Raw genomic sequence first — 14,960 nt, 5'->3', positions numbered from 1 at the left:
TAGGTGTCATGAAACGTGGAAAAAATATGAAAGTAGCTAGTCGCCCGATATTACAATAAGTAAAAATCGTGCTATATTAGCTTTGAAATTATTAAGTAAATGTAAAAAATAATTCATAATAAAGGAGTATAATCGTTTTTATGTAGCAGCCTTACCATTATTGTGTCAGGAACAACCTTAAACTAATTTCTTTCTTCTTGAGTTCTACAGAACATTCTTAACATATATCTTTCCCCACTGCTCCACAGATGAAAATCCTAACCTGAAAAACAAAAATATTTCATTTAAATACTCTCTATACACGTTAATATACTACAAAAGCTTTTTTTTATTGCTTTTGCTATAAAATAAATTAAAAATTAAAAAAACTTCTTGCTATCATCCCTACAAATTATTTGTGATGTCCTTCTTGAATACTTATTAGTAATTTACGTTTCTAGAACACATAACCTCTAAAATTTTTGGAACAGCGATGTTGTATTCTATGGTGCAACAGCACAACGGTCACCTTACAAAATTTATTTTTCACAAAAATTTGCAAGGAAAATATTTTCAAAGAACATTGTCTTGTTTACTGATTGTTCTGACAATTTTTTGGACATTTTTTTACTGCCTATGTCGGTATGCTCATACAATAATCGAAGAAAGTCTTGAAACATTGTTTCATTTGACATGAAATGCTTCAGTTTATACGGAAATTAGTTCTAAATATGAAACCCAGATCTTGATAACTTCGGCGGGAAAATTTAAGTAATGTTCTGGCAGTTTTCTAACATTTTTAAGCCAAGAAATAATTAAAATAACAGAGTAATTAATAAGTAAACATTTTAAGAAAGCACAAATGAATTGTGATACTAAAATTCTTGAACCGAGAAGCCAAAAAGAACAACAGATGAAAGAGAATAATCTAGAAGACAAAAAAAAAACATCAAAAAATAAAGTCGTTTTTAAAACAGGAAAGAAAATAGGGAGGTCGTGTACAGCTTGAGTTATCAACAATTATTCCCGTCTAGATTACGATTAACTTTATACAACTTGAATTTCCTTCATCATACACATTTTTCGAAAAAAAACCTGCGAAATGAGTCCGTTTTCGTAAAAGAAAACGCTAAATGTCATAAAGAGAACATTCCATCTAGGGCCGCCCGAAATTAACAGATGCAGTGACATAAGCAATAAGAGATATTCTCAATTTGTTCATTAGAAACGGCACGTCAACATCCCCTCATTTCTCTTCCTATGTAAAAGAAAGAGACGGTACATTTCCCGTTGACGATACGCTGATGTTTAGTTCTTAATTTGATGAAGCTTAAATTGGTTTAATCATAATGACTGTCCGTAATCTACAGATTGCCATGAAGATATACTGTAATTTCTGAATGGATTTTTTCCTGATTTTAATTACGAAATGTGACGAGTTTAGTAAATTGTCCAGGGCATTAGCCCGGGATTAATCCGATAATTTTATTTACTCGTTATCAGGGGCGTCGTCAGGGAAAAATCCCCGTGTCGCTACATTAACTTGGAAAGACGATAAAGTTTTGTTTTAGTTTTTGGAGCGATGTGTAATTCGTGAAGCTCAGACGAAAGGGAATCGCAAGTGATTTACCAATGATTGTTCGGGATTCAATAACCGGAAATGCTTGTTCGGCCAATCGCGCTCTTTGATTCCGTCTTGATTGTTTTGATAACGTTTCTGTTTTCTATTCTGAACTACATCCCTGGAGAATGGGATTGCCTCTTCTTTCTTTTTATCTTCCTATTTTAAATTTACATATATTATACAGTTTCCGCAAGCGTGGCTCTTGCTCGAGATGGAATTTTTTTCGGTGATTTAAGCCAGCCAAATAAACCCGGCCAAATCGAGCGAATAGAGGAGAGAGGGCTAATATAGGACAATCTCTTGCTCATAATTTTCTTTACTGCTAGTTTGAACTAAATTAGGAGAAGTGTGGCAAGGGGTGCTATTTTACATTCTTCCAGTCACTGACCATGTATCAGATTAAAACAAAATTTATTATATAACAGTAATAAAAGAATATCAAAGACAATAAATTAGTTGAAATAAAATAGATCTTCCAATCGAATTTTCACTATTTTTTAGATAATCCATATAACATAATAATGTGAATGTGTGAAACAGAAAACAGTCGTTACTGATATTAATTTAAATAACAACAATATATTTATCTGCGTTTTATTATAAACATGAAGTACCATAAATATCAATTTTAATTAACTTAGACAAAGTCACATTATTATCGCTAATAGTACACTTCGTTGTATTATTTCCATTATACTTATATAACTATGTAATTTTCAATTTTAGGTCAAGTTTTATTTATCCAGAGCTTATGAGTCACTAGGGACAAAAAATATAATTTTAACACACTTTTAATTGAAAAATTAAACTTAGGCTGTTAGTTTCCATTCACTGTGGCCTAGGGCGTTTCTCTACTGACATTTGCTGCAGTGTTGCTGAACAACGTCTCAAACTGTGTCCACCATATGACTGAGCTTCAGGTAGGTCAAGAGATAAGAACTCCAACTAATTAAATAAAGCATTTTTCCTGTGTTGTTTGTTATTGTTTTGAAGAAAAGTTATTTCGTAAAGACCTTAACCTATTTAGGTTATCTACATTTCAAAAAAGAAAGTAAACGCAAACATTTCCTATTTGTGCGAACCGATGACACTCGCTGCACTGAACTGCAACATTAGTAGTGAAAATAGCTAAGCATCTATAATAATGTATTCGATAATATTTTATATTTTGTTTATAACTGCTTCAGTGAATGCTTTTTATATACACGCAAATAAGAAAAAATATCTGTCTAAAGAAAAACGTGGTAACATTAAATTTATTTAGCTTGAATTTTAATTCGACACTTTTTTGCAGCCACCGTAGAAGCAAATTGTCCTTCAGAAATATTGTCTTGCACAAAACCATTGCCTTATTTCCAAACAAAACAATTTGATTGTAGTGACGACAACGTTTGCCCTAATGATTACAAATGTTGTAGAGACAGTTGTTTCCAGCACAAAATATGCAAAAAAAGTGAAGGTGTTTAAGTTATTAATTGGAAGAAATAAAATTAAAAACCACTAATATAATTTATTTTTGTAGCCACAGCAGCATATTGTCCTGTTGATGATCTACCTTGTGCAGTGCCTTTAAATTATGAGGAAACACAACAGTTTTTATGCTATACTAATGAACAGTGTCCAGAAAGTTATTTATGTTGCGAAGATAGTTGTTTTTGGCATAAAATCTGCAAGAAAATGTCTAACAGCTTTGATTATGTTAACGTTACCCCTTTTATTTTTACAGCTGGGACAAATAATAACGGCTACACTTTAGCACCTCCCGTCGAAGAAAACACTGATGATAGTGTTACTACAACTGTTGAAGAAAGTGAAAGTAATGAGATTATTACAACTGAAGGTAATGATAATGAAGATGGGACTACAACTACTGAAAAAAATGAAGAACAAGATGCCATTGTTGAAACCGCTACACTAACTGAAGAAAGTGAAAGTTATGAGATTATTACAACTGAAGGTAATGATAATGAAGATGTGACTACAACTACTGAAAAAAATGGAGAACAAGATGCCATTGTTGAAACCGCTACACTAACTGAAGAAAGTTCTACTCCAGCCGTGACTGAAGAAAATGAAAATAATCAAACCACCACAAGTAACAGCAATGGTAACGAAGACACTAGAGAAGAAAATGAAGAAAATAACGAAACATCTCCAGAAAACGTTAACGAAACTGAGTTGAATGGAGAAAGTGATGATAACGATTACGAAGATGGTAATGGTGGTGTGGAAAATAACAATTCTCAACAATCTGATTACGATGATGAAGAAGAATGAAGAATACTTACAAAAATATAAATAGCAGCGGGTAATGCGCAGCATGTAAATAAAGGGAAATTGTCTTTAGTGTGTAAATGTTTATGTTCGAGTTCTTATCAGTATGCATTATTGTTAGTAACTGATTTTTTTTTAAACGCCAAAAATTATAAAAATATATTTATATGCAAAAATTTTATTAAGTAGGACCTTAAAATATATTTTTATTTTCATGACATTTAAAAATTTTGCAGATTTTCCACTTAATCTGGTTAATATGGGCGTCATCTGCCAGAATAATGATGACATTTGACCTTTCGCTGTCATGATGCTTATCTGTTACAAGTAACTGTTGTTAAAATATTACCTGTTACAAAAAGTTGTTTTGTATATAAGGATACAATATATTATATTTCTCGCCTCTTTATCGCTCCCCTTGCTTCCAACATTCCCCATGTTCCCCTAAACCACCATCTTTAACGCTCCGTTAAAAACTATAATCGTCCTCAAAAAACTTCCGAAAGCGGGTTGCTCATGTGATTTCAAGGCAAATATGTTACAATTAAGTGAGTTCTTAATTAAAAGCTTGGTCATGTTTCATTCGAGGCGACTGAACATCACCGACATCCTCTTCTTTGGTCAAAGGGTGAGTGAGTGTGCATGTTCAAATTAAGAGCTATTCTCTTTTGGCCTCTCGTTGGAAACGTAAATAAAGTTAGGGAAACTTAATGTTACGTTCTAAATGTAATAGTTAAACGAGCTTGAAGAAGAAGATTTAAAGCCTGGCCGCAAAAATTGCTTCTATTGGCCGTTTCGTCTAGCTGGATATCGCCGGTCGGCGACGTCTCGCAAATGAGGTTACACTAAAAAAGTTTTAGCTGCAAGAATGGGAAATATACTTTAATGAATTGTGAACAAATTTGTTCGTGCTTTTCGGTTTATAAATATGTAAATATTTTCCAAGTTTTAACTAATTTTTTTTCCTACTAAGTACGTAAACGGAAGTAACTGAATCTTTTTGCAGATTAATATTAATTTCGTTAATTAAAAAACAAGAGGAAGTTGGTAAAAAAGTTGGTGGAGATAAACATTAGCTGTAAGTAGGTGTTGTTTAAAAAACGCCGTACATCAACATGTGTTCCTGTCCTAGATCATTTTACATCTGAGGCTGATGACTACCGAATTCCACTATGATGTCACGAATAGTTTTTTCACATTCAATCTAAAAGATTTATTTATTCAAACATTAATAAGTCGTGAAACTAATGAATGCTTGATATCAGATTACCAAAGTGTTGAAATATTTAGACTATGTAAAAAGAACTACATAAACAAGATTTTTGTTGCCCGAGTCCTACACATAAAACATGTAATCGGGTGCAGATTTTTACTTAGGTATAGCAAATCATCACAATGGAACTAAAGTTCTAAAGCTTAATAAATTAAGCAAGCATTCGTTGTTCCATGTTTCAGCAAAAGTTCAATTTCTCAAAAGTTAAATGTTTGATTCTACTAAAGAGTTAGGTCGATGTTTTCTTCTCGCCTCTACCAACGTTAATCTCATTCTAAAAGCCTAATATTCTAAATTCATTTTTAAATTTATACTAACGATGTTACGGAGGAAAATATTGGTGAAACTGGAGGAGAATCGTCCACACAGTAGGAAAAACAACATACATGATTCGCAATGTTTTTCTATACAGATAAAATTAAGTATTACAGAAATGTTATATCAAAAGGTGTTGTTCTTCTGATATAATTTTTCTTAAAACAATTACAAGTGTTGACTATTTTCCCATAATTCCATAATTTCTTTTTAGGTATATAAAAATGTCAGTTTTAATAAACGAAAACGAAAAAAATAGTTTCCCGTTTCCGTCTGTCTGTCTGTCTGTTTGGTGTCTGTATCCATTTATATTAGACACGTAATTTCCTAAACTGCTACCTGTTTAGGTAGCATTGTTGTCAAATTTTGTGTGTATATTAGAAATATCATGTAGATGGTTAAATACTAACCAAAATTTTGTTAATCATCCCCGCTAACCATTTGATGACATCATTTCAAAGAATTCTATTTTTATTTGATTTAATTGTTATATGTGCAACAATAGTCTTATAAGTGTGGTGAACGAATCCGTTTTGAGTTTTCCCATAATCGTCCAAATTTTTGCAAAAACATAATACACGGTATATTAACAGTTTACCATTAACGTAAAGTATCCCGGTGGTGATCTAGTGATTACAAGTCAAGAATGAGGACCGGACGTCCCGCGTTCGGTTTCAAACTTGGCTGGCCCTTGGTTTGATTTTCCTTTTTTTTTTTCTCTCTTTTTCTCTCGCATTGTGTAAATGTTTATAATAACATTTTTTCTTGAACAGGTAAGAATACGCCCCCCTTTATTTAAAAAACCTTCGCAGGTGTCCCAACTATTTTTTTTTTATGTAAAACGTTCTCTGGGGTGCCAAATGTCTTTTTTTTTAACCTTCTCAGGGGTCCCAATTATCTTGTTTAGAAATGCAAAACTTTCTCAGGGTAGCCAAATGTTTTTTTTAGAATGTGAACCCTTCTCGGGGATCCCAATTGTCTTTTTTAAAAATGTAAAACCTTCTCGGGGGCGCCAAGTGTCTTTTTACTTCCCGAGCGTAAGGTAAGGAAGTATAGTAATCGAGTCCATCAGCCGAATTGCCACTTTCTGATTTTTTTAAGAATGTGAAACCTTCTCGGGAGCCCCAAATGTCCTTTTTTTAAGAATCTGAAACCTTTTCGGAGGTCCCAAATGTCTTTATTTAATGAAGGTGAAACCTTCTCGGGAGCCCCAAGTGTATTTTTTTAAGAATATTAAATCTTCTCGGGACTCCCAATTGTCTTTTTTAAGAAGGTGAAACCTTCTTTTTTTCTGTTACACTGTGACTAGTACCTCTATATTGTTTTTACTTCATAGAGGTTAAAAAATTTTACTGTACTTCAGAAGCGAGGGAAATTCTGTGGAAATAACTTTCGACCATGCATTGGGTTCCATTAAAAAAAATCATCAAGTTGGCGCTGATTTTTTAAACATTATAAACTATGCATGTCTGCGATACTAAACCTTATATTATTTAATCGATGACAGCTGACAACGCGAAATTATAGAACCTAATCTCATTTTTTCGTATAATAAAATTAACGCGGTTCAGCAACTCTGTCGATTGTCAATAGTAGTAGTAGTAGTAGTAGTCAATACGTTTTTCGTTACGTTTTCTTCTATCAAAAAACCAGCGCCAACTCTATGATTTTTAAATAAAACAGCAGTTATTTTGGTAGTATATTATATAGTCTAATACAAATAACAACATCGTTGTCGTTTTAATAATTTTCATACAACTTTAAGCGTAAATTAGAATGAAAGGTTGCACCAAATCTGGATGTCTAGGGGAAAAATTCAAGGCGACTTCATAATCCACGAGTATAGGAGTATATTATTTTTTTTTAATTTAAGTGATATTTACCATGAACAATTTTAAGGTTTGTTAGTGGAGTTAATCAGATAAATTTTGGTCAGCGTTTTACCACATACACGACGTTCCTGACACACATAAAAAAATCAGTAATCAGTCTGGTAGTTTCAGAGATTACCTGTCCAATAAAAATGTACACAGACAACAGATGACGAATATACGGAAAAGAGAGATTTATTTTTTCGTACTCTAGGGGCCATAAAACGTTGAGAAAACAGGAAAATAGCGATTCGCCGAAATGCTTACGCTAGGAAGCATAATTTTATTTAATGGTAGAATAAAAATTCCGGCGACCATAGTATAACCATTTCCAATAAAACATTACTTCTGTCGTTACACTGATAGTTGTTAGTGAGAAAATAAGTTGCCTGATTCATTATGTTTTACTCACCTGTGTAAGCAATTCTAAAAAATATAAATGCATTGATAAACCATAAATTTAATATAGACTCTAATATTTTACACATTTAGATCAGATTAATTTAATTCGGTAAAATTTTGAGATTGTCATTAATTTTGGGAGGAGAAGGGGGATAAATAGATAAATTGTCAAAAAAATCTGGATGTTTAGAGTAAAAAATTAAGACGGATTCATAAACTAGATTTACCATTTACGCAGTTTTTCAAGGTGACTTCATTACATTGTTGGTGAGGATAATTAGACAAAGTTTGGTTAGCCTTTAGCATTTACACGATATCCTAACACACACACACACATTTTCACGACATTGTGTCGGTAGTTTCGGAGATTAACTATCTATCTAATAAAATTCGACACAAACGACAGACAGCGACGACAGAGAGACGGAAACGGAGGACCCATTTATTTGTACTCTAGGTGTCATGAAGCTTATTTTATCTTTGTTGCAGCCTTTATTTTTCTACTTTTAAGTGATCTATTTTATGGAGTATTTTTAAGTTTTTGACGGCCTAAAACCCGCTCTCTACCAATTACAAAATAAATGTTAAAGTAACATAATGTAAAATAATGTGAAGGTAGGTACTTCTTTCTTACTAAATGAAACGAAGTAGCATTTATTGATATTTAAAACTATAATACTACCAATAATCATGCAAAAGTAGTAAAACATCTTGTAATTTATTTATAACATTAAAAATCTTTAAGTCATCAGTATATGCTAAGAGATTTACAACACAAAGATTCTACCAACGTTATAAATATATTATTAAACAAGGGAGGAGCTAGATTTGATCCTTATGGAATCTCAGAAGATGCTTCAAAATCGAACGATTTAAAACCATCATAAAACACATAATTAAGCCTGTTGTTGGTGCATGATTTCATCAGTTGTAGAAACAATGACGACATTCCAAGTGAGTCTAATTTATTAAGGAGAACGTTATAGCCGTTGGTATTGTTAGGAAATAAACCCATATGCTGCCCCAGTACAACGCCTATGGGCCGTCAAGAGCATTCTAGTATTCGCGGCGATGATGGGTGAGTCATCATCGGTGACGATGGCCTGGAGTGGGTTACCGCAAGACGCGGCGAGTCGAGTCCAACGAGTGTCGAGAAAACCCAGTCAAGTTGCACCGAAATTACCTTGTACATAATCGCTCTGTAATTAGTCGTATAAATCCGAGGTACTAAGGAATAAATTGTCGGCGATTTTTAAATAGGTATTTTTTTTACAAATCCTTGCAAAATCATGTAAGTTGACAACTAAACGTTAGTTGGATATATCAAAATTATTATTTTTTTTTAAACTGTTGCAATTTTAGTGACTTCTCAGATATCTGGAAAAACCGATGTACGAATCGCCAAGTTTATCAGAAGTTTTGCTACAACTGGGGCAAGTTCCCAACCAAAAAGTTTAGGATGCAACACGGAACTGAGTTGTCAACATGGTTGGCGAAACGCGTCGAAAAAATTTTTTTGTTTGTCGGTAATCATCACCGAGTGGTCAAAAAAAATCTGGTTATAGAGTCAGGGAGTCTCGAATCACCACGTTTTAACAGTAGAAAATTCCAAAACTTTTGAAATCAGATTTGCTATCATTATATCATATATCTTTAACTTGTATTTTCCTTATTTTTTGAAATCCATTTAAGCAAACAGATTAATGTTCCATTTAATGTCTTCTGAAAACCATAACAAGAAAACTTAGTGTTATTGACGGCATATTTCATTTGTCCACTATGTTACACAGAATATAATAAAAATTATCCAATATTAGTATCTGGGATCTTTAGCTCGTCGAAAATTGGATTGCAGATTACTGGAATATATAAGTATTTTAGAAATCATATAATGTTAATGCAGTGACTTAATTAGAGACAAAAGTAAATAACATTTATTTAAAACGGATTCGTTGAAATATGTTTTTTTTTTGTTTCAATAAGATGCCCTTATTTTTGACAATTCCATATATTTTATAAATTATTTTGAGACTGAGCAGATCAGAGATAAGTCACTATAGTCATTTTTAATCTACTTTTTAAATGAGTGTACGAGTTAATATAGAAATGTGTATTATGAGCTGCATAATTTTGCCCGCTCCTTTATGAAATAAAGTATAGGACAGAGAGGTATTGAAACTTTAAAACGCGAGAAAGTCAAAACGTTTACAAGCTATCGGTTATATCCGTTACTTTTTTCTTCCCAAGCGTAAGCTAAAGAAGTATTGTTATTTGTAATAGGGTCCAAAAAATAGGTTTCCCGTTTTCGTCGTTTTATTAGATAGGTACATAATTATTGAATTTAGTGACCGATTGTTGTCTCAGATTTCATATGTAAGTTGGGAATATCGTTTAAATGGTAAAATGGTAACCAAAAAAAATTTGTGATTATTTTGTTAATTACTATTGTAATTTCTATTGCTTAAATTAACTTCTTCTTTGGTCACATAATACGTAGCTGCAAATCTGAACTTATGGACTTGGCAAGATGAAAGGTCAGTCGTGGGTTCGATTCCTGGCGGTGTTTCCAATTTTTTTATTGAACAATTCATCTCATTTTCTCAAAAGTTTGAGAGTACAGTAACGTTGCGCGCGCCTATATATAACAATATTCCATTTGCTCCATTGTAGCTTAATTAATAATTTTAGTCGCCTCTTCTATTTTGAGGAAACAAAATTATTCTTTCGTTTATTCTCAGCCAGTTAACCAGTTGATATAGCCCCCCAAAATACGGTCCTGCACATATAACTTAACTTTAATTAACTTAACGTAAATTCATATGCACAAAAAATAAGTATGACTGCATTTACCATTAACAGAGAGTGAAGTCGCATCTAGGCAATTCTGTTTTTGCAAATACCCTAAACATGTCCTTAAATTTAGTTTTCTATATCTCAACATCTCAACTAATAGGAGAGCTACTTATAATACTTCTAAAACAAAATCTAGTACACGCAGTGTATAGATACAGAGTTGCGATAAAAAAAATAAAATTTTAACTAGTTTCATACTTTTAATCGACGCTACATAGTCTCTTGTACGCTACACAATATTCTGAAACCAATTTTTTGCTTCACATAATACATACATAAAAATTAAGACAGTCATTTATCACGTGTTCCAAGTTGGCATATGAACACAATGGGGGCGGAAAAACAACCATGTGGTCTACCTATCGGTAATCTGCAGTTTGTTGATCCTTTAAGGGTTAAAACCTTTTTAACGCCCCTCAATTCGTTTTGCAATTGTTAAACAAGCTCACCAGAGTTAAGCACAATATAAATATTTTTAAAGCACAAAGACAAAACTTAGATGGAATATCTCTACTCCGCCCTATCCATTACAACCCCTTTACCGATGTAAATGCGTATTGCTTGGGGCAGACTTTTCGTTCCTCCGACGTAGTGTGTATCTCCACCGAGCTGCCTACCGTAAGCCATCTGGCTGACATCAAACGATTTTATGTAGATTTCCAGTTAAGAAAATAAAAACTTTAAAACACTGCTTAATTTGAATTCAGCATGTAAAGAAACCCAAATAGAGAGTAAAGATAAATATAGCTGGAAAAGGATGAGGTGCTTTTTCACTTCGGTGCCCCACTGCACACCAAAGCAACCAAAACACGAACCGACTGAAACGGTTTTTAACAACACTCAACACAACCAAGAAATAAATTGAAGAGTCAACCACAAAAGTAATTAATTAAAACAATATACGGGTTTACTCAATTTAGCTTTAATAAAATTATTGGGATATATGGGAACCAAGACGACATGAAGGTATCGAATCTACCACCATGATGAAAAAGTTAAAAAATGCAATGCGGGACACGGCGACAGCTGAAAAATAAAATGTCCCTTCTTCTTGGGATTACTCGTTCTGATAAATTCAAACAATTTTCATGGAGGTCATTAAATTAGCAGCGCCAATTTTTCTAAACTGCTTCATATGAATCACTATTGTTTGCAATTATGGGATGATGTCATGTTGATCTTGTATCTTTTGGGTTAAAAGATCGTGCGAATATGCTGAAGATTTACAACGGCATCTGTATTAATTGGCAACTATGATGGCTAAATTAATAGATCTAACGCAGACAATCACACATTTATTGTCAGAGTTAAATTAATAATGGTTAAATATTTATCGAGGAACGTCAACAAGCTTACAGCTCCAGCAAAAGCGCAAAACAAAAGGGAATTTTCAATGTATTTTTTATCATAAATAATACACAGTGTGTCAAAAAAAAATGTAGTAAATAAATTCAATTTAATGAAACCGCCCGAACAGACGAAATCATTTTTTAAATATTATTTTCACTGAAAGCTGGAGGATTTTTAGATAAATGACAAACGTCGAAAATAATCTGCTTTGTTGAAAAAAATTACAAACATTTATTATAAAAGTGAATGTAAAAATATCAAAATATTATTTACGTTGTTAAATTTTCTTTCGTCCCTAGAGGTGAAAAGCAACATTTTCATTTCTAATTTGACATCTGACAAACCTGTACTTTTAAACCTAATTCCATCCAAATATTATTATAATTTAATGTTATCGTTGAAAGTCGTTAATGTAATAGCGTCTACTAAATACAGTAGTCGTTACAAAACACACAAGTAATTCAAGCCATCACAAAACACGATTAGAATTCTTACATAATGCAAAAACATATTCAGACTTTCCATAATTCGTAAATGATGTATAATTGTAACTTCCTCTTTAAGAACCGTATTTGAAATTAAATTAGCAATAATTTTTAGTGGCCTATTTTGTTCTTCGCTACATTCGGAAACATCTGCTAAGCAACGATTTTTTTAACAGGACGCGTCAGAACAATTTAAGTAAATACCGACCGGTATCCATATATAAAGATTTCAATTGCAGTTTCCGTTTGCCACAATTAAACACAAAAATAATTAAGCATAATACACCAGTTCATTAAAACGCGATTAGGACGATACATGACTAATTTAATTTGTTTAATTGACTAGCTGGGAACAATAATAACTCTATTACAAATTAAATAAAGTTAATAACGCTTTATTCGAGTTTTATTTCGGGAAAAATCTGTATCCCAATCTATTTTTAATCTCTTAATGGTTCCGGCAATCTTTCGCTGTAACATTTGCGACCGATCAGCAACAGGACCGTACTAATTTCGAAAGTTGGTATACACACATTGTTCTGCCATTGAAAAGGTTAATTGATTAAAAAATGAAAAAGATATGTTTTTTTTTTGCTTTAATGTCCACGTAGACAAACATGTTGTAGTGATAACAAATGCACGTAATTTAATAAAATATGTCGACTAGTTATCGTGTATAGTAATGTGAATGGTTATTCTGTCAAATTAAAATTTAAGCTTAAGAAAAGAAAACAATATACTTTCTTTTAAAAAATACTTCATGTCATAAGAATTCTAATTAATGCAAAATGTAGAATCTAATTTCTGAAAACCGTTTTTCACTTGTCATTATGTGTCAGTTTTACTATCTTTAGTGTAGTATTACTATTACACTATATTTTATGCTTAGCGTCTGATAACAACCACACAAAGACACAAAATTATAACAAACATAATTTAAACATACCTACTTTTAAATAAATAACGCTTGTATTACAAAATTAAGGGCCGATTTACAGAAGCACTATTAATGACACCATTAAGTTAATTGCACAATTAATCGATCACGTGACCAAATTCATTCATACACTTTCTCAGATTCACGGGTTAATCACGCACCATTGTTTAACTGGAATTATACATTTAATTTACCTGCCATAAACTGGTCCTAAAGATATTAAATTTAATTTCGTTGCTTATTTTTACCTATTTCCGACTGGACTGATAAGTAAGATATCGACTCTAATAAAACATATTTTATACAAAAAAGAAACAAACATTTATCTTAGTGTGACACATCTATAAGTTTTCCAAATAGGTAAGAAAATGTATGCACCACGAAATCTAAATTTTCGAGTCACTTCACTACAGTTAATATTTCTTTATTTGGTGAAAACTGCTATTCCTTGTGGCATTTTTAAATATCTAGATAGACATAAGTCAAGTAGAGGCAGATCAAGACCATAAAGCTGAAATTCTATGCACTGGTTGCTGAGCAATTGCAGAAAAACAACAAAATTTATGATATATAACATAATATTAATAAATATTATATTATTTAATCACGAGCGGAACGCGTGTTTACAAAACGAGTCTCTAGGTAAGTTCAACACACCATTAAACAATTGATAACCTTCAGAGACTTTGGGGCTGCACCACCTCCCATATCGTTTAAGAACAGTAATAGCAACCCCAGAAACTATCAAAATCATTTTGATTTGATCGACAGCAAGATCGACTAAGTTGGTGTAAGTATAATGTTCCATTTTAAAACAAATTAAACAGAGACCAAACCGTCAAAATGTACGCATTCGTCAATTTGACAAGAAGCAACGTCAGAGGTGGCCAAAAACAGTGTGGTTAATTTCAGTCTGTGGCTTAGGTAGCTGTTTAGTTAGGGCTCATGTTCGTATCTAAAACTCGTCAAGATAACAACTTACCATGTCATTTTAGATATGGGAGTAAAAAAAAAGATATTTTCCTACTGAGGATCTAAACTTCACTGACTTGAGTTTTACCTACTAGTATTACTATACATATTAGATTATGTTTACACAAAATAACTTAACCAAAAATTACAGATAGGTTTTGAATTATTTAACGACATAATTTGACTTCAACTGTATTAATTTGAAGGTTTAACTATGAAGTTTTGATTATGAAAACAACAATCCCATTTGTATGTTAGGACATAGAATGTATATGACGATGCTGTTAAGGATGTTCTTTGTTTTCTAGTCCGAATTATACAGTATTATATAAGATTTTTTTAGATACGTCATGAACTTTTTGATAGTATCAAATATAATAAATAAAATTATTCTAATAGTTACAATGTGACACTACTTATGGATTTTGTTTCCAAATTACCAGTCGACCTACACATTACAGTTTCCCAATAATTTTATAGGTAAACCAAATTAACCTTTATTTTAAACTTTAAATTATTAGTTAATACATTTCATACATTTATCTGAGCCGTGAGGTGAGAACAGTTCTAAAATATAAAAATATCAGAGCATATTTCTTAATAAGTTCATTTAACATTTTTTGAT

At 32.2% G+C, this 14,960-nt stretch overlaps 1 protein-coding gene across 3 annotated transcripts in view; it reads left to right on the top strand.

Moving 5' to 3' along the window:
- Positions 1-4,286, top strand: part of LOC135122766 (uncharacterized protein DDB_G0290685-like) — a 252,442-nt gene extending 248,156 nt beyond the window's left edge. The window contains exons 2-5 of one of the 3 annotated variants that reach the window (XM_064047184.1): positions 2,330-2,523; positions 2,791-2,847; positions 2,898-3,062; positions 3,126-4,286. In XM_064047184.1, the coding sequence (XP_063903254.1) occupies positions 3,281-3,880 (600 nt within the window). In that variant the 5' untranslated portion in view covers positions 2,330-2,523; positions 2,791-2,847; positions 2,898-3,062; positions 3,126-3,280 and the 3' untranslated portion in view covers positions 3,881-4,286. Of the gene's footprint in view, positions 1-2,329; positions 2,524-2,716; positions 2,848-2,897; positions 3,063-3,125 lie in introns of those variants that run through there. The other 2 variants (XM_064047185.1, XM_064047183.1) reach the window with 2 other exon arrangements.
- Positions 4,287-14,960: the final 10,674 nt, after the last annotated feature.

This window comes from Zophobas morio, unplaced genomic scaffold, assembly GCF_036711695.1.
Source record: "Zophobas morio isolate AGI-343-1 ecotype UQ-CSIRO unplaced genomic scaffold, CSIRO_AGI_Zmor_V1 ptg000005l, whole genome shotgun sequence".
Lineage (NCBI taxonomy): Eukaryota > Metazoa > Arthropoda > Insecta > Coleoptera > Tenebrionidae > Zophobas > Zophobas morio.
Note: the sequence above shows the minus strand (reverse complement) of the source record. Positions and strands in the feature narration are given on the sequence as shown.